At 40.0% G+C, this 21597-nt stretch overlaps 1 protein-coding gene across 1 annotated transcript in view; it reads left to right on the top strand.

Annotated features, from left to right (window-relative positions):
- LOC115004903 (double C2-like domain-containing protein alpha) overlaps positions 1–21254 on the top strand; it is a 28379-nt gene extending 7125 nt beyond the window's left edge. The window contains 4 exon segments of the mRNA XM_029426634.1: positions 12826–13034; positions 19065–19146; positions 19429–19525; positions 20299–21254. Coding sequence (XP_029282494.1) covers positions 12826–13034; positions 19065–19146; positions 19429–19525; positions 20299–20435 — 525 coding nt within the window. The 3' untranslated portion in view covers positions 20436–21254.
- Positions 21255–21597: the final 343 nt, after the last annotated feature.

Here is a 21597-nt window from a genome sequence, read left to right as displayed (position 1 = left end):
TTAAAATTAAAACATCTCACGTGAGACACGTCCACATGGTTTATTTACAGCTGTGGAGACCAAAGAATTTAGAAGCAAATGTTCACAATGTGACTTCAGCTACGACACACTTGTTTCCTCTCTTTGTTTCCTGTTTCCTATTTCCTCTCCCTTTGTTGTTATCTCTCCTGTTTCTTTGTTTCTTCTTCTCATTTCCTGGTCTGTTTCCTGTCTTGTTTCCTGTCTTGTTTCCTCTCCTCTCTGTAATCTCTTCTGTTTCCTCTTTTGTTTAATATTTACTCTCTCCTGTTTCCTTTTTTCGTCTCCCTATTTCCTTTCCTATTTCCTGTCTTGTTTCCTCTCCTCTCTCTTTGTAATCTCTCCTGTTTCCTTTCTCGTTTAATTTTTCCTATCTCCTCTCTCCTTGTTTCCTCTCCTATTTCCGCTCTTATTTCCTGTCTTGTTTCCTCTCCTTTCGTTGTAACCTCTCCTGTTTCCTCTCTTTGTTTCCACTCTCCTCTCCTTGTTTCCTCTCTCCTGTCCTTGTTTCCTCTCTCCTCTCCCGTTTACTCTCTCCTCTCCTGTTTCCTCTCTTTGTTTCCTCTCCCCTTTCCTGTTTCCTCTCTTTGTTTCTTCTCTCCTCTCCTGTTTCGTCTCTCCTCTCCTGTTTTGTCTCTCCTCTCCTGTTTCCTCTATTTGTTTCCTCTCTCCTCTCCTGTTTCCTGTTTCCTGTTTCCTCTCCTGTTTCCTCTCTCCTCTCCTGTTTACTCTCTCCTCTCTGGTTTCCTGTTTCCTCTCCTGCTTCCTCTCTCCTCTCCTGCTTCCTCTCTCCTCTCCTGTTTCTTCTCTCCTCTCCTGTTCACTCTCTCCTCTCCTGTTTCCTCTCTTTGTTTCCTCTCTCCTCTCCTGTTTCGTCTCTCCTCTCCTGTTTCCTCTCTTCTCTCCTGTTTCTTCTCTCCTCTCCTGTTTACTCTCTCCTCTCCTGTTTCCTCTCTTTGTTTCCTCTCTCCTCTCCTGTTTCCTGTTTCCTGTTTCCTCTCTCCTCTCCTGTTTACTATCTCCTCTCCTGTTTCCTGTTTCCTCTCCTGTTTCCTCTCCTGTTTCCTCTCTCCTCTCCTGTTTCCTGTTTCCTGTTTCCTCTCTCCTCTCCAGTTTACTCTCTCCTCTCCTGTTTCCTCTCTCCTCTCCAGTTTACTCTCTCCTTCTGTTTCCTCTCTCCTCTCCTGTTTACTCTCTCCTCTCCTGTTTCCTCTCCTCTCCTGTTTCCTCTCTTTGTTTCCTCTCTCCTCTCCTGTTTCCTGTTTCCTGTTTCCTCTCCTGTTTCCTCTCTCCTCTCCTGTTTACTCTCTCCTTTCCTGTTTACTCTCTCCTCTCCTGTTTCCTCTCTTTGTTTCCTCTCTCCTCTCCTGTTTCCTGTTTCCTCTCTTTGTTTTGTCTCTCCTCTCCTGTTTCCTCTATTTGTTTCCTCTCTCCTCTCCCGTTTCCTCTCTCCTCTCCTGTTTCCTCTCTCCTCTCACACAGTGCTTCCATGTCCATCATGGTTTATTTACAGTTTTGGAGACCAAAGACTCCCTGCATCAGATTTTTAGAAGCAAATGTTCCCAATGTGACATTTGAACAGCAACATGTCAGGATACAGCAGCTGATATTAAGTTGGAACCAAAACAAGCCAAAAGGTTTCATCCTTGTTGTGTCTTTTAAAAAGATTGAAAGTATCTGATTTGTCTCTGGTGTCTTTCTGCGCGATGATCCAGATGATTCATCACAAGCTGACATGTCTCAAAGCTTAATGTGCAGTCTGACACCGATTGAAAACAATATTTCATTAGATCTCCCACAGTGTGACACGATCCTGCTGCTGCAGCTTCAGGTTTACAGACAACACTTTGTGCTGTGAGGCTGCAGAGCAGGAAGGTCATTAATTACACTTATACTTCTAATAAGGCACACGCCATGACGGGGAAATGATTCAGGGAGGGACTGTGATACTCTGGGGACACAAAGTCACCCAGCAGCACTTCTAATGTAATCTGATCCAGATGTGATGCAAGAATAAATCTGGTGATTGTGTATATTTAGTTTATTTAACGCGTGTCTCACTTTTTAAAAAGTTGCTCTGATGTCGAAAAACTGCCACAAAACTATATATTCATATTATTTTCCACTTTCACTGAGTTAAATATTTACTACCAAATATTCATCCTTCCACCAAGTTTAATGAAAAACAAGTAGTTTTTACTTAATCCTGAATAATTCACGGCTATTTTTTACTCAAGGATACAATAAGATCTATAATTGGTTGAATTGGAAACAATACAACAAAAACCATCTTTCCGGAAGTTAAAAACTGAGAAACAACCAAACACGGCGCCGCAGGGACGTGTTTCTGTGTCCGACCCTGAAGGTAGCACCGCTGGTTCCCTCCACTAAAAGCTGCAACCTTTTCACAACCAAACGTTTAAAACGGTGACGTTGAAGGACGTGTTGATCTACTTCCGCCGCTAGCGGCCTGTCGGTCGTATTAGAGCGTACGAACAAACAACCTATGTGAACGCATGTGTTGGAGGACTTGTCGTGTGGGACATGTTATGAATCCGTATATCAGAACATCTATTTTTAAGACTCACATGTACTCCCATTCATGCCCCCCCCCCACCCCCCGGCCCATGAACCACCTTCCTCCAGCTTCAGTTATAAGTAGACTTTGTTGTTGCTGTATTTACTTTTTTCCGTTGTAGATTCCATCCGTTAAATCTGCATAACTTGTGACTTTGTGGTGACTTTTCCCCGTTGGACAAAGCGTAGCAAAGACAGTGAAGGATTAACCTGCACTTGACCCACGTCTTCCATCATGACTTGCTCCACACATGAGACGAGGGCGGTGGGCTGTTCTCGACGAGTACTATCTCGGTCCAGAATCCAATTACACAGGGAGGTGTTCAGGTTGTAATTGTACAAGAAAACGTCATAATATTATGTTAGCACTGTAGTGCGTTCGTGTCCCGTGCGTTCGCGTCCAGTGCGTTCGTGTCCCGTGTGAACCCAGAAGTCAACGTTTACTTACTTAAAATAACGTAAGCTAAGTTACGTAATGTACCTGTTTTAACCACGGGCTTCATTCTGTGTTGAAAGTGACGGTGGGGGACGTCGTGGCTCAGAGTAAAAACATTAATAAAACTCAGCGTATGTTTTAGACATTAGAGAAATTGTTATTTTTCAGAGAGATTTTCACAAATTATGCTTTTAAAAAGGTGATGGGGACAAATAGGCCATTTCACAAAGTGTTTGGGATGTGTCCTCAGCGTCCCTCGTGTTAGAGACAATTATAGTTTATATCTATATATAGATATATAGATATCTATATATATATAGATATCTATATATATATATATATAGATATCTATATATATATATATATATAGATATATCTATATCTATTTATATATATACATATATATATATATATAGATATATCTATATATATCTATGTATATATCTATATATATCTATATATATCTATATATATATATATATATATATAAATAGATATATATATATATATATATATATATATATATATATATATATATATATATCTATCTATATCTCTATATATAGATATAGAGATCTATATATACATAGATATATATAGATATATCTATATATATATATATATATATATATATATATATATATATCTATCTATATCTCTATATATAGATATAGAGATCTATATATACATAGATATATATAGATATATCTATATATATATATATATATAGATATTTATATATCTATATATATCTCTATATAGATATAGATGTAGGAGTATAGGAGTGTCAGTATGGAGTCATATGGCCACACAATATTGAAGTTTAGTTGCAGTTTCCAACCAACAACATAACTTTAAAGTTACAGTTTACCTACAAGATGTTTACAAAACGACTACAAGCAACGTGGAGCCATCCTGCCGTCCTTCTCTGTGATGGAAGAAAGAAATATCGCCTTTAAAGCCAACAAGATTTTGGAATTTGACCCTAAAATATATAGATTTTCTTTTTAAAGTATCACTATTTTTTAAACATTTTTGGACCCATTGCTCTTCTATCTGCATCACAGGTTATACATTTAGACGTACTCTTCGTATATGTTTCAGAGAAACTGTAAATACAGTCTGTGAAATTCTCCTGGAAGACTTCAAGCTGCCAGCCTCACAGACCGGCCTGGAGGATTTAAGCCCCTTGAAGTATTCCACAGCCGGCTTTATTTTTTCAATTTCTAGAGCTGCGAGAACAAATTAAAACCAATTAGGTGGAAACTGACTGACCGCAGAGTTCAAATAAGAGTCAGAGTCATGTTCATTGGGAGACGTGTGAATGCAGCCTCAGTACGCTCCTGTGTGACCAGAGACCTGCGTTGAGAAGGTCTCAGTGTTATAAAATATTCATCAGGCTTGATGCTACAGTCCTGGTTGTGGTGTTGCATCCTAAACTACGCTCTATAATTAATGGCTGGAGGCCGTTTCGTATACATGGTACGGATCAAAGACGTTTAATCACATTAAATCTGAATATTTCCTCGAGGTCCTTAATTTAAGTCTTAACCTTGAAGTTGTTGGCCTTGATTTATGTCTAACGCTACACGGCCAGAATAGATATTTCCAACTGCTACTAGTCTTTATGCTAAGCTAAGCTAACCCTGTCCTGACTGCACAGACATGAGATTTTCACTATCAGGAGGAGAGAGAGAGATGAAGTATTTCTTTAAAAGGTCATTCATCCTGTTATTTCACAGAGAAGTGTCCGCCATTTTCAGATGAACTCTGTATAAAGAAGCGGATACAGAATGTTTTACATCATCAGTTCACTCTGATCCTCTCCATGTGTGCAGATAACAGCAGCAGAGTGCAGTGAAACCTATTATCTGAATTAGTTCTTATTATACGCCCTCTAACCGGGCTCATCTCCAGTAAATTAAACCGTTATGAGATGAAACTACTTCTCTTTTTTCTGGACGACCCCGGGACCCTTAAAGAGCTCTGGGAGAGACTGAACTGCTCTCCGTGGTGCTGGGTGTCACGTCCAGTGGAGCGACTTCATTTCATTGCTTCTCAGTACCAATTCACTCGTTTCAGGCACTTTTTAGAATTAAATGTCAGTATCAGACCTCAGACTGAATCTCCCAGATCATTTTGGTTCATTACAACTTGGGCCTCATTTTTAGCCTCCTTGACTTATTCTTAGCGACGCCACCGTGCACCCAGATCTCTCACTGGGTGAGTACGATGTCGTTATTACCTGACAATACAGAAAACAAGAATTATAATCTAAATCTAGAAAACACATTGTCTGATTAATCAGGGACCTCTGGGAAGTGTTTGGATGATGATGTGGCTTCTTCAAACCCCCCAAACATGTGATCAGCTATTCAAAGACAGCGCCATCAACATACACATCCTGACTCTGAACGTCTTGACTTGATTTATGTGTTGACCTGGGACACGTTGGTCTTAACTTGAGACTTTTTGGACTTGATTTGGAAATTGTTTTCATGAATTTAAGACTTGACTCTGACTAATTGGACTTGACTTGGACTTAATTTTGGTCTTGATTTGGGACTTGTTGGTGTTGATTTGGGACTTGTTGGTCTTGATTTGGGACTTGTCGGTCTTGATTTGGGACTTGTTGGTCTTGATTTGGGACATGTTGGTCTTGATTTGGGACTTGTTGGTCTTGATATGGGACATGTTGGTCTTGATTTGGGACTTGTTGGTCTTGATTTGAGACTTGTTGGTCTTGATGTGGGACTTGTTGGTCTTGATTTGGGACTTGTTGGTCTTGATTTGGGACTTGTTGGTCTTGATTTGGGACATGTTGGTCTTGATTTGGGACTTGTTGGTCTTGATTTGGGACTTGTTGGTCTTGATTTGAGACTTGTTGGTCTTGATTTGAGACTTGTTGGTCTTGATGTGGGACTTGTTGGTCTTGATTTGGGACTTGTTGGTCTTGATATGGGACGTGTTGGTCTTGATTTGGGACTTGTTGGTCTTGATTTGGGACTTGTTGGGGACTTGTTGGTCTTGATTTGGGACTTGTTGGTCTTGATTTGAGACTTGTTGGTCTTGATGTGGGACTTGTTGGTCTTGATTTGGGACTTGTTGGTCTTGATTTGGGACTTGTTGGTCTTGATTTGAGACTTGTTGGTCTTGATTTGAGACTTGTTGGTGTTGATGTGGGACTGGTTGGTCTTGATTTGGGACTTGTTGGTCTTGATTTGAGACTTGTTGGTCTTGATTTGGGACTTGTTGGTCTTGATTTGGGACTTGTTGGTCTTGATTTGGGACTTGTTGGGGACTTGTTGGTCTTGATTTGGGACTTGTTGGTCTTGATTTGAGACTTGTTGGTCTTGATTTGGGACTTGTTGGTCTTGATTTGGGACTTGTTGGGGACTTGTTGGTCTTGATTTGGGACTTGTTGGTCTTGATTTGAGACTTGTTGGTCTTGATTTGGGACTTGTTGGACTTGATTTGGGACTTGTTGGTCTTGATTTGAGACTGGTTGGTGTTGATGTGGGACTTGTTGGTCTTGATTTGGGACTTGTTGGTCTTGATTTGAGACTTGTTGGTGTTGATGTGGGACTGGTTGGTCTTGATTTGGGACTTGTTGGTCTTGATTTGAGACTTGTTGGTCTTGATTTGGGACTTGTTGGTCTTGATTTGGGACTTGTTGGTCTTGATTTGAGACTTGTTGGTCTTTATTTGAGACTAGTTGGTGTTGATGTGGGACTTGTTGGTCTTGATGTGGGACTTGTTGGTCTTGATTTGGGACTTGTTGGTCTTGATTTGAGGCTTGTTGGTCTTGATGTGGGACTTGTTGGTCTTGATTTGGGACTTGTTGGTCTTGATTTGGGACTTGTTGGTCTTGATTTGAGACTGGTTGGTGTTGATGTGGGACTTGTTGGTCTTGATGTGGGACTTGTTGGTCTTGATTTGGTACTTGTTGGTCTTGATTTGGGACTTGTTGGTTTTGATTTGAGACTGGTTGGTGTTGATGTGGGACTTGTTGGTCTTGATGTGGGACTTGTTGGTCTTGATTTGAGACTTGTTGGTCTTGATTTGAGACTTGTTGGTGTTGATGTGGGACTTGTTTGTCATTAACTGGTTCTTATTCCTCACATGTCGTGATTTTGGCAGCTGCTTGTTTGCAGGTGAAAAATTCTGTCTTTTCTGTTTGTCGTCTGTTTCTGACTTTTTTGGAGGCAGATAATTAGTTTGCAGCGTGCTGTGTGCTGGTGTCTGACACTTATTTGTAGAAAATAAGACTTTGGGGTCCAATTAGTTACTTTTAAAGCTCTGTTTAGATTCCTGTGTTCAGATGTGTGTGACGCCGGTAGAGTTAAACTGTGTGTGAGCTCATTAGTCGCCTACCTTCCCCTCAGCTGGCCAATGTTTTTGTTATGTTGTTTACATTCCTCCTGATGCAAAGTCAAGCTACAGGAACTCACTACAGCTTTAGTTTTTTAGTTTTCCTTGTGTAGCAAATGGACTACAGCTGCATTTCAATGTGCAAATCTGTGTTGCATAAGACAAGAATTGATCCTTGAAGTAGAGGACAGCTCCGTTCTGCTAAATATTCACAATTAATCCGCTGATGAGTGAAATGAAGCAGCTTGGTTACAAATGTATGGCTGGTTTTCAGTAATCAATGGTTTTCCTTCAGCCTCAATGGAAGCTTTCTGAATATATTCCAGCAGCTATGAATGAATGTTTTCCTCAGACCAAAAACATCCTTAATTAGTGAAGCACTCGGAGAATCCACTGTTTCACAATGTGAGCAAAAGTGAAAAACAGCTGGAATTTGGTGTGGTGGTGCAGCAGAGGTGCATCATGGGAGTTTGGTGTGGTAGTGCAGCAGAGGTGCATCATGGGAGTTTGGTGTGGTGGTGCAGCAGCGGTGCATCATGGGAGTTCTTCTCTCCTGCACGCTGTTCAGCTGCCGCCAACGTTTGCTCAGCTTGTTTCTCTGAGAACTTAAGATCCAAACGTTCAGGACCAAAATCCTTCATATATACCTTTAAATTGAAACCCGTCGTCTGTCAGTTGACTCTGAAGCTCACTTGAAGTCCGTCAGCCGCTCACCTGGAACATAAACCTGCAGCCTGATGACATTTCCTCCGACACGCTTCCTGAACTGTGGGTTGGAGCAGATATCTGATGGCTTATTAATTTCAGCCGGTCGACTCTGTAGAAAAGTAGCTGAGCTGAAATCTCATCGAGTGCAGGGCCTCTCCCACCAATCCTGCCCAGCTGTGCTGAAGCCATCGATCGCCGGTTCTGACCTTTTTCTTTGTTTTCTCAGCTGCAGGTGTATTGTGTCGGACGCTGGGAAGCCGGCTGAATTTGTAGGAAACAATTAATACAAAACGTGAAAAACATTTTCCCCTTTGTTCTTTTGTTCAAACAGATGAAAGCTGAAAAGTTAAAGTGTGAGGACTGGTGGGGGGATTAGTCTAATAGAGAGCGGACCCTCACCACAGGAGGGGGGAGAGACATGGAGAATTAAAACTATCGATCTTCACACCCTCTGCTGCGTCAAGTCAAAGATGGTGGGATGAGTTTTAATGAACACCGTCAGCAGGTGGAGGTGGTGTGTGCGTCTCATGAGCTCATGTTTGGGATGAAATTAAATTAGAAATGTGATTATAGCTGCAGTGAAAAGGCTCGACTCCCACAGTCTGCAGGTCTCGCATGAAGCTCAACATTTAACACCTTCTTCATCAGTCGTGGCCGACACGGCTTACAGGTGAGGACGTGCTTCACTGGCGCAAACGTTAGTGGCAGCCGAACAGCGTGCAGGAGAAACTCTGATGTTTAACCTTTGAATCAGAGAGAGGAGGAGAGAAGAACCCCCATGATGCACCGCTGCTGCACCACCACACCAAACTCAAGCTGTTACTATAGTTTTAATACATATATATATATATATATATATATATATATATATATATATATATATATATATTATGACAGTAAAGGATTTAAATAAAGTTTAAATATCAATGGAAAATATCTCATAATGATCCCTAGTACAATTCCGAAACTTAAAAAGAAAAAGGATAAAAACAATTAATCTTTGCTCATTTAAGTCCTTTTCAGATGTTTTTGAATAACGATAATGTAGTTATTGTGAATAATGTTGTTTCAATGGATATTTATTAAGGGAAGTCCGACAATCGAAATAGAAGCAAAACTGCGTGTTTGAAGCTTCTACGTGTTTTAGTTCAGCCACGTTAATAACTCAAGACTTTCTTCCATCATCTGTTCTCAAAATGTCAAACATGCTTCTGTTGTTATATTCTGAAATTAATGAGCAGAATTAATAAAGTAACTTTTATTATAAACTGTTTTATTAGATCATAAAACATGTGTGTAAAGTGAGAGGTCAGCGCAGGAGGAACACTTATTAAACTAATGTGACTAAACTAACCCGTCTAAACTAACCTGACTAAACTGATCTGAATAAACTAATCTGTCTAAACTAACCCGAATAAACTAATCTGAATAAACTAACGTGATTGAACTAACCTGACTAAACTAATCTGAATAAACTAATCTGTCTAAATTAACCCGAATAAACTAATCTGACTAAACTAACCCGACAAACTAATCTGAATAAACTAATACGACTAAACTAACGTGATTAAACTAACCTGACTAAACTAACCCGACTAAACTAACCCGACTAAAGTAATCTGAATAAAGTAATAAGACTAAACTAACGTGATTAAACTAACCTGACTAAACAAACCCGACTAAACTAACCCGACTAAAGTAATCTGAATAAACTAATCCGTCTAAACTAACCCGACTAAACTAATCTGAATAAACTAATCCGACTAAACTAATCTTAATAAACTAATCTGACTAAACTAATCTTAATAAACTAATCCATCTAGACTAACCCGACTAAACTAACGTGATTAAACTAACCTGACTAAACTAACCCAACTAAACTAACCCGACTAAACTAATCCGACTAAACTAATCTGAATAAACTAATCCGACTAAACTAATCTGAATAAAATGATCTGTCTAAACTAACCCGACTAAACTAGCCTGACTAAACTAACCTGACTAAACTAACCCGACTAAACTAACGTGATTAAACTAACGTGATTAAACTAACCTGACTAAACTAACGTGACTAAACAAACCAGACTAAACAAATCCGTCTAAACTAACCTGACTAAACCAACCTGACTAAACTAAACTAACCTGACTAAACTAACCTGACTAAACTAATCCGACTAAACTAACCTGACTAAACTAACGTGATTAAACTAATCCGACTAAACTAATCCGACTAAACTAACCTGACTAAACTAATCTGAATAAACTAACATGACTAAACTAATCTGAATAAACCAACGTGACTAAACTAATCCGACTAAACTAACCTGACTAAACTAACTTCACTAAACTAACCTGACCAAACTAATCCGACTAAACTAACCTGATTAAACTAACGTGACTAAATTAACGTGACCAAACTAATCCGACTAAAGTAATCTGTCTAAACTAACCTGACTAAACTAACATGATTAAACTAACGTGATTAAACTAACCTGACTAAACTAACCTGACTAAACTAACGTGATTAAACTAACCTGACTAAACTAACATGACTAAACTAACGTGATTAAACTAACCTGACTAAACTAATCTAAATAAACTAATCCGTCTAAACTAACCTGACTAAATTAACGTGATTAAACTAACCCAACTAAACTAATCCGACTAAACTAATCCATCTAAACTAATCTGACTAAACTAATCCGTCGAAACTAACCAGACTAAACTGATCTGAATAAACTAATCCGTCTAAACTAAACTAACCTGACTAAACTGATCTGTCTAAACTAACCCGAATAAACTAACCTGACTAAACTAACCTGACTAAACTAACGTGATTAAACTAACCCGACTAAACTAATCCGACTAAACTAACCTGACTAAACTAACCTGACTAAACTAACGCGATTAAACTAACCTGACTAAACTAACCTGACTAAATTAACGTGATTAAACTAACGTGATTAAACTAACCTGACTAAACTAACGTGACTAAACTAACGTGACTAAACTAACGTGACTAAACTAACCAGACTAAACTAATCCGTCTAAACTAACGTGATTAAACTAACCTGACTAAACTAACCTGACTAAACTAACGTGATTAAACTAACCTGACTAAACTAACATGACTAAACTAACGTGATTAAACTAACCTGACTAAACTAATCTAAATAAACTAATCCGTCTAAACTAACCTGACTAAACTAACGTGATTAAACTAACCCAACTAAACTAATCCGACTAAACTAACCTGACTAAACTAACCTGACTAAACTAACCAGACTAAACTAATCCGTCTAAACTAATCTGACTAAACTAACCTGACTAAACTAACCTGACTCAAATAACCTGACTAAACAAACGTGATTAAACTAACCTGAATAAACTAACCTGACTAAATTAACGTGATTAAACTAACGTGATTAAACTAACCTGATAAAACTAATGTGACTAAACTAACCTGAATAAACTAACCTGACTAAATTAACGTGATTAAACTAACGTGATTAACCTGACTAAACTAACGTGATTAAACTAACCTGACTAAACTAACCTGACTAAACTAACGTGATTAAACTAACCTGACTAAACTAATCTGAATAAACTAATCCGTCTAAACTAACCTGACTAAACTAACGTGATTAAACTAACCCAACTAAACTAATCCGACTAAACTAACCTGACTAAACTAATCTGACTAAACTAACCTGACTAAACTAACCTGACTAAACTAATCAGACTAAACTAACCTGACTAAACTAACCTGACTAAACTAACCTGACTAAACTAACGTGATTAAACTAACCTGACTAAACTAACATGACTAAACTAACGTGATTAAACTAACCTGACTAAACTAATCTAAATAAACTAATCCGTCTAAACTAACCTGACTAAACTAACGTGATTAAACTAACCCAACTAAACTAATCAGACTAAACTAACCTGACTAAACTAACCTGACTAAACTAACCAGACTAAACTAATCCGTCTAAACTAATCTGACTAAACTAACCTGACTAAACTAACCTGACTCAAATAACCTGACTAAACTAACGTGATTAAACTAACCTGAATAAACTAACCTGACTAAATTAACGTGATTAAACTAACGTGATTAAACTAACCTGATAAAACTAATGTGACTAAACTAACCTGAATAAACTAACCTGACTAAATTAACGTGATTAAACTAACGTGATTAACCTGACTAAACTAACGTGATTAAACTAACCTGACTAAACTAACCTGACTAAACTAACGTGATTAAACTAACCTGACTAAACTAATCTGAATAAACTAATCCGTCTAAACTAACCTGACTAAACTAACGTGATTAAACTAACCCAACTAAACTAATCCGACTAAACTAACCTGACTAAACTAATCTGACTAAACTAACCTGACTAAACTAACCTGACTAAACTAACCTGACTAAACTAATCAGACTAAACTAACCTGACTAAACTAACCTGACTAAACTAACCTGACTAAACTAACCTGACTGAACTAACCAGACTAAACTAATCCAACTAAACTAACCAGACTAAACTAATCTGACTAAACTAACCAGACTAAACTAATCCGACTAAACTAACCTGACTAAACTAACCTGAATAAACTAATCTGAATAGACTAATCCGTCTAAACTAATCTGACTAAACTAACCGAATAAACTAATCCGTCTAAACGTGTTATTGCTGTGTCCGCAGTGGGAGAACGAGCAGCTGCACAGCCTGGAGGAAAGAGGTCGTCTTCTTCTCTCTCTGCAGTTTCTGCCTCCGCTCAGTTCGGAGAATCTAGACGTGGATGGAGGAGGAGGTGAAGGACGCCGCAGCGGGGGTCTCTGTGTGGGCGTGAAGCGCTGCGCCCACCTGGCAGCCATGGACGTCAACGGGTTCTCCGACCCCTACGTCAAGATGTAAGAACTCAGCCAATTATATTTATATAGAACAACAAGGATCTGTACAACGTGTACACAACAGTTACAGTCCGACACAAAGACATGGAGACACAGCAGGTTGTAGCGCTGCAGTCAGAGTCCATCCATGAAATACCCAGAAATACTTTAGCTCTTTGGATTTTTGAAAGCCGACGTGTGCAGACCGGTCAACCTTCCCGTATTTAAACATTCTCTGCTGCTGCCCATATTTTAAACTTTTCCAAAAAAGTGACATGCTTATATTCCCCTTTTGTGTTTTTATGTATTTACATGATGCAGGAATGTTCAGTTGTCACTCTCTTAATGTAGCAACTAGTGAACCAACTGTGTGCAAGCATTTCACATTAACCAGTAATAGCTCTGGTTAATATCTCTGATGTTCAAAACAAAAGACAGAAGATACATGATGATGTCAGAGTGTTGAACTTGTCTGCAGGGGAAGTTAAGGAGACTTTGTTTGGGCGGCGAGAGAGTTTCTGCACAACGAATAAAACAAAAGCACCGTTTTAAGAGCGATTCAGCAGCAAAACAACATTTTTAAATGACTAATCGACTAAAGAAATACACAAAAATCGAAAGTAAAGTACCTTAAATGTGTACTTAAGTACAGTACTGGAGTAAATGTATTTAGTTATATTCCACATCTGGACCTCAGCATGACTGAGACAAAAGTTTTGCCATCTATTCAACTTTTGTAATAAATTATGCAAGCGTGTGTTTCCCAGCAGGAAGGATAATGAGTGAGGGAAGTGAACAGTGTGTGCAGTATGTGTCAGAGTCGGGGATTTAAAGGCTTCTCTCAGCCTGGTCCCCTCAAGGGAACGCTCGCTTTGAAGTGGAGCCGAGTTTTTCCTTCTGTCGCACGCTGTCTGAATACGAACGGAGAGCGAGGCAGAAGGAGAAGGCGAGTGACAGCTGAGGGGTCGAGGGAGATCACACAGATTCACCAGATTTAGATCTCTGCATGGCTCGACTTCAGCCAACACATCCCTTTAAAAGCAGTCAATATTCATTTTAAAGGTCCACTTAATGATTCATCTGCTCCTCTGAGACAGTCTGGCTTCATCAGTCTGTCCGATCAGTAGCGTGAGTTTCACTGTTCAAACCTGCAGAGAAAGCTGTGATCAGTGGCGTTGGATCAGCGGAGGATTGTGCAGCTTCTGCAGCAGCTAAACCTGCAGAGGAAGAAACAAAGAAACCTCAAAGGTTCCAAACAAACGGCGTCTCAGGCTCCTGTGATGTTTGCAGACATTGTCTCGTTTCTGTCAGACATTATGAGCGTCTTCAGAGAAGCACATTTATAAATATATGAATATATATAATATAATGGGGTATATAATATTCACTGATCATGACAGCATTCAATTATATGTTTTCTTTTTTCCTCCGCTTCACATCATCTTCTTTTAGCGCGGGAAGGAAACAGAGACATCTCTTGTCTCTCCTGTCCTGAAGGCTCGGGGCGCTCTGAACATTTCATTTTTATTTTTCTCCGCTTGTTCTTCATACAAAGGCAACTTTTATAATTTGCCCCGTGAATAATTGAGCAAATTGCACTGAGCTGCAAAACTTTATGGGGTGTTTGAGCTAATAATGGGCTGAAAGTGATGCACGACTCATGGAACGTCTTTGAGAATCACGTACTGCAGCTGCTCTGCAAAGTACGTACTGTGACCCTCCTGCTCATATATCCACGGCTGCAAAGGATTGTGGGTGAAAAGCATGATGTACAGCAGGACATCCTTGTGTGTGTGTGTGTGTGTGTGTGTGTGTGTGTATGCTGCACTGTAAAACTGACTCAGTGATGTATTATTAATTACTGTTAATGATGATAAACATGATTTCATCAGACTGCAGGATGAACACGATCCTGCAGGGAGCAGATGTTTGCCTGAGAACTCAAACACAGCTTTAATTACTGCATCATCTCTCGTGTGATTCCACAATGTTGTGTTTTTGTCTAATTATTGCCTTTTTAATTAGGCTCACAGCGAAGCATGACGCAAATATTCAGTTTTTTATGAAAGTGAAATATCTGCAAGTCACTGCACAGACAGAGACAGAGGATCACAAACTGCGCAATTAATAAATATATATATATATATATTGTATGTATAATACGATATAATGATGATATATTTTATATGATATATAATATGAGTTTCAAGTTTCAAGTTTTTATTTGTCATATGTAAGTTAACACAATGAAATGTGTCTGAGAGAGACGGCATGTCAGCTCAGCTTAGCAAAAATAAAATAAAAGATATAAAATATTTTGAAGAGTAGGATAAAATATTAATAAAATCAAAAAATATAACAAATTAGAGAACAAATAAAAGTATACAAATTTGGGAAAAATAGAGAAAAATAGAGAAAAAAATATATATTATATATTTTACAATAAAATAGAAAAAAATCAAAATAGAGAAAAAGTTTAATAAACCACAAAAAAATAGAAGATGGTTTAATGGTATAACATGGTATACTATAAAAGAAGAAAACATAAGAAATGTAGAAAGCATATATGGTACAACAAAATAGAAAATAAATCAAATTGCGTACAGTAAAGTGCGTACAATATAATATAGATAAAAGATATGTACTTTCCAATTAAATTAAATAAAGACTAAAAATAAATATAATAATAATATAATATGAAATATAATGAAATAGATATAAAAATACAAAGTATTATACAATTGAATAATTCAGATCTATAAAGTAAAACAATTATAGAAAATATATAGATAGAATATAGAATAAAATAGAGAAAGAAGATACAATATTAGAGATAAACAATAAGGAAAAAAGATATAGTCAATGGAAAAAGGTGTACTATAGGCGTACTGCAGGTGTACTGTACTGTGGGTGTACTGTAGGTTTACTGTACCGTAGGTGTACTGTACTGTGGGTGTACTGTAGGTGTACTGCAGGTGTACTGTACTGTGGGAGTACTGTAGGTGTACTGTAGGTGTACTGTAGGTGTACTGTACTGCAGGTGTACTGCAGGTGTACTGTAGGTGTACTGCAGGTATACTGTACTGTGGGTGTACTGTAGGTGTACTGCAGGTGTACTGTACGGTGGGTGTACTGCAGGTGTACTGCAGGTGTACTGTAGGTGTACTGCAGGTGTACTGTAGGTGTACTGTAGGTGTACTGTAGGTGTACTATACTGTGGGTGTACAGTAGGTGTACTGCAGGTGTACTGTACTGTAGGTGTACTGTAGGTGTACTGTATGGTGGGTGTACTGTAGGTGTACTGCAGGTGTACTGCAGGTGTACTGTAGGTGTACTGTACTGTGGGTGTACTGTAGGTGTACTGTACGGTGGGTGTACTGTAGATGTACTGCAGGTGTACTGTGGGTGTACTGTAGGTGTACTGTAAGTGTACTGCAGGTGTAGTGTACTGTGGGTGTACTGTAGGTGTACTGCAGGTGTACTGTAGGTGTACTGCAGGTGTACTGTACTGTGGGAGTACTATAGGTGTACTGTAGGTGTACTGTAGGTGTACTGTACGGTGGGTGTACTGCAGGTGTACTGCAGGTGTACTGTAGGTGTACTGCAGGTATACTGTACTGTGGGTGTACTGTAGGTGTACTGCAGGTGTACTGTACTGTGGGAGTACTGTAGGTGTACTGTAGGTGTACTGTACGGTGGGTGTACTGCAGGTGTACTGCAGGTGTACTGTAGGTGTACTGCAGGTGTACTGTACTGTGGGAGTACTGTAGGTGTACTGCAGGTGTACTGTAGGTGTACTGCAGGTGTACTGTACTGTGGGAGTACTGTATGTGTACTGTAGGTGTACTGTAGGTGTACTGTAGGTGTACTGTAGGTGTACTGCAGGTGTACTGTACTGTGGGAGTACTGTAGGTGTACTGCAGGTGTACTGTAGGTGTACTGTACGGTGGGTGTACTGCAGGTGTACTGCAGGTGTACTGTAGGTGTACTGCAGGTGTACTGTACTGTGGGAGTACTGTAGGTGTACTGTAGGTGTACTGTAGGTGTACTATACTGTGGGTGTACTGTAGGTGTACTGTATGGTGGGTGTACTGTAGGTGTACTGCAGGTGTACTGTAGGTGTACTGTACTGTGGGTGTACTGTAGGTGTACTGTACGGTGGGTGTACTGTAGATGTACTGCAGGTGTACTGTGGGTGTACTGTAGGTGTACTGTAAGTGTACTGCAGGTGTACTGTACTGTGGGTGTACTGTAGGTGTACTGCAGGTGTACTGTAGGTGTACTGTAGGTGTACTGTACTGTGGGTGTACTATAGATGCACTGCAGGTGTACTGTGGGTGTACTGTAGGTGTACTGTAGGTGTACTGTAGGTGTACTGTACTGTAGGTGTACTGTAGGTGTACTGTAGGTGTACTGCACTGTGGGTGTACTGTAGGTGTACTGTACTGTGGGTGTACTGTAGATGCACTGCAGGTGTACTGTAGGTGTACTGTAGGTGTATTGCAGATGTACTGTACTGTGGGTGTACTGTAGGTGTACTGTAGGTGTACTGTACTGTGAGTGTACTGTACGGTGTACTGTACGGTGTACTGTACGGTGGGTGTACTGTAGATGTACTGCAGGTGTACTGTGGGTGTACTGTAGGTGTACTGTAGGTGTACTGTAGGTGTACTGTACTGTGGGTGTACTGTAGATGCACTGCAGGTGTACTGTGGGTGTACTGCAGGTGTACTGTAGGTGTACTGTAGGTGTACTGTACTGTGGGTGTACTGTAGATGTACTGCAGGTGTACTGTAGGTGTACTGTACTGTGGGTGTACTGTAGATGCACTGCAGGTGTACTGTAGGTGTACTGTAGGTGTACTGTAGGTGTACTGTACTGTGGGTGTACTGCAGGTGTACTGTACTGTGGGTGTACTGTAGGTGTACTGTACTGTAGGTGTACTGCAGGTGTACTGTACTGTGGGTGTACTGTAGTTGTACTGAAAGGTGTACTGTACTGTGGGTGTACTGTAGGTGTACTGTAGGTGTACTGTACGGTGGGTGTACTGTAGATGTACTGCAGGTGTACTGTGGGTGTACTGTAGGTGTACTGTAGGTGTACTGCAGGTGTACTGTACTGTGGGTGTACTGTAGTTGTACTGAAAGGTGTACTGTAGGTGTACTGTAGGTGTACTGTACTGTGGGTGTACTGTCGATGCACTGCAGGTGTACTGTGGGTGTACTGTAGGTGTACTGTAGGTGTACTGTAGGTGTACTGTACTGTGGGTGTACTGTAGATGCACTGCAGGTGTACTGTAGGTGTACTGTACTGTGGGTGTACTGTAGATGTACTGCAGGTGTACTGTAGGTGTATTGCAGATGTACTGTACTGTGGGTGTACTGTAGGTGTACTGCAGGTGTACTGTACTGTGGGTGTACTGTAGGTGTACTGTAGGTGTACTGTACGGTGGGTGTACTGTAGATGTACTGCAGGTGTACTGTGGGTGTACTGTAGGTGTACTGTAGGTGTACTGTAGGTGTACTGCAGGTGTACTGTACTGTGGGTGTACTGTAGTTGTACTGCAGGTGTACTGTAGGTGTACTGTACTGTGGGTGTACTGTAGATGCACTGCAGGTGTACTGTAGGTGTACTGTAGGTGTATTGCAGATGTACTGTACTGTGGATGTACTGTAGGTGTACTGCAAGTGTACTGTACTGTAGGTGTACTGTAGGTGTACTGTACTATAAGTGTACAGTAGGTGTACTGCAGGTGTACTGTACTGTGGGAGTACTGTAGGTGTACTGTATGGTGGGTGTACTGTAGGTGTACTGCAGGTGTACTGTAGGTGTACTGTAGGTGTACTGCAGGTGTACTGTACTGTGGGTGTACTGTAGTTGTACTGTAGGTGTACTGTACGGTGGGTGTACTGTAGATGTACTGCAGGTGTACTGTGGGTGTACTGTAGGTGTACTGCAAGTGTACTGTAGGTATACTGCAGGTGTACTGCACTCAAAATGTTGATGTAAAATGAGCACAAACGTTTTCTTCTTCTCTGTTCCTGCCGTCAGATACCTGAAGCCCGATATACAGAAGAAATCCAAGCACAAAACAGCTGTGATGAAAAAGACCCTCAACCCTGAATTCAACGAGGTAAGACCCCCGAGAAAACCAGGATGCCTATTCATCAATTATGCTCATACCATTTTGGGATAGAGTCAAAATAAACTAGTGTGTGTTCATGGTAATAAAGGAACATGTAGTGCAATAGTGTGATGAACAATAGAGCTCTATGGCTCAGAGGGGGGTATATATCCGGCTTTGATACACACACAATACTTGTTAGTTTGAGTTTGAACATGAAGAAAAGTCCAGAATGGACTAACGCTGGCTCACAGACTGAACTGAGTCTCTGCGTGTGTTTCATCCCTGAAGGAGTTCTTCTACGAGATCTCACTGTCGGAGCTCGCCAACAAGACTCTGGAGGTGACGGTGTGGGACTACGACCTGGGACGCTCCAACGACTTCATAGGTGAGACGCTGACCCTGTCACTGAAATGGTCCAGAAACTCTTCGAACCATGAGGCCTTTTTGTGAAACACTCAAGAATATGTTTTATGCTTGAGTGCAGAACGTCTGAGGAAATACTGACAAAATAAATCTGTGAATATTAATGAATGTAACACAAGCGGCTCATTAGTGTCGGAGAAGCTGTTCACTCAAATCTTGTGTTTGTTGTCTTATAATCTGGTTCTCACGTTATGTTTATTATTATGTTAATATTCTGCCTGATTATGGTAACAAAAAGCACTCGAGGTTTGCTGATAATTCACGATCACGGCTGCGGTTTGTGTTCCTGAAGTATTATCTGAGTTTCAGCAGGTAAAAAACAAACATAGCATCAAACATCAACAGTTTAAAGGTTTTTGAGGTGCATAAAAATTAATAACGTTTTTTTTGTTGCTGAAATCGTCCTTCCTGTTTATGTTCGACGGAAATACTCGAAGAGTTTATTTGTGACAAAAACAAAAAAAATAATTACAAAAATATTTTAAAACATTTGTGTCCTCTCGGTTATCAGAGCAACTTTTGAAAGTGAGACAGAAGAGTGAATAAATGACTTTCCACCGCTGGCTGTGAAAACTAAAATAAAGGTGAAGATTATAGTGCGGATTAGAAACTGAGGATGTGAGACTTTCTGAGACTTTATGAGACTTTCTGAGACTTTCTAAAACTTTTCTAAAACGTTTCTAAAAGTTGTCTAAAACTTTTCTGAGACTTTTCTGAGACTTCCCGTTTGTTCAGGTGGCATCTGTCTGAGCTGTCACTCGCAGGGCGACGGCCTCCGTCACTGGATGGACTGCCTGAAGAACCAGGGCCAGCGGGTGGAGCGCTGGCACATCCTGAGCAACGAGCTGCCCCGAACCCTCAGCCACGACTGAACCCGAGGGGGGGGGGGGGGGTCGCTGGGATCCTCTTTATGGGACGCATTCGATCAACGTTACTGCGGGATGGGGAGGAGACGTGTGTTTTGACGGAGCCGGAGCAGCAGGAGGTGTGCCTTCATTAATGAGCAGTTTGAAGAAGCTCCAACAGCAGGGGGGGGGTGTGGGGGATGGGGGGGGGGTATTCTTGAAATTCAAATGCATGTTTTTTGTTTGAAAAAAAAAGCTTGTTTGCGGTCCAGGTAATTATCGTTCAGGCAATTACTTCTACTCTCTTTTCAAATTAATATTCATATTATTCCAATAATAATACTTTCAACACTAAAGACTTAACAATATAACATTTTCATTATTGACACTGTAATTATACTGAGAAGACTCTTTATTTATAGTTACAGGATATAAACGGGCTTGAGGTGATTTTATAATCAGGAAACACTGAGAACTACAGAAGCGTCTGGTGAAGCTGCAGAGAACTCGTTTAGTTTTTCTTAAGTTAGAGAAATGTTCCAGAGTTTCACGTGTTCGGATGGACGGAGCTCTTCAGAGGGGCTGACAGTGATTCTGTGTTCGCTCAGCCCCGCGCACTTAGTCCCTGTTCTCAGCTCACAAACCGTTTGGTGGCAGATTTAAAATCAAAATTCACTTTAATATTTAAAACAGCGGCTCCTTGATTTCACACAGAAGTCGACAAAAGCAGCTTTTAATTTCTAACCAGCGACAAACAATGTGTCAATGTCACAATGTGTCAATGTCACAATGTGTCAATATCACAATGTGTCAATGTCACAATGTGTCAATGTCACAATGTGTCAATGTGTCAATATCACAATGTGTCAATATCACAATGTGTCAATGTCACAATGTGTCAATGTCACAATGTGTCAATATCACAATGTGTCAATATCACAATGTGTCAATGTCACAATGTCACAATGTCACAATGTGTCAATATCACAATGTGTCAATGTCACAATGTGTCATGTCACAATGTGTCATATCACAATGTGTCAATATCACAATGTGTCAATGTCACAATGTGTCAATGTCACAATGTGTCAATATCACAATGTGTCAATATCACAATGTGTCAATGTCACAATGTGTCAATGTCACAATGTGTCAATATCACAATGTGTCAATATCACAATGTGTCAAT

The sequence above is a fragment of the Cottoperca gobio genome, unplaced genomic scaffold, assembly GCF_900634415.1.
Source record: "Cottoperca gobio unplaced genomic scaffold, fCotGob3.1 fCotGob3_216arrow_ctg1, whole genome shotgun sequence".
Classification (NCBI taxonomy): Eukaryota; Metazoa; Chordata; class Actinopteri; order Perciformes; family Bovichtidae; genus Cottoperca; species Cottoperca gobio.
Note: the sequence above shows the minus strand (reverse complement) of the source record. Positions and strands in the feature narration are given on the sequence as shown.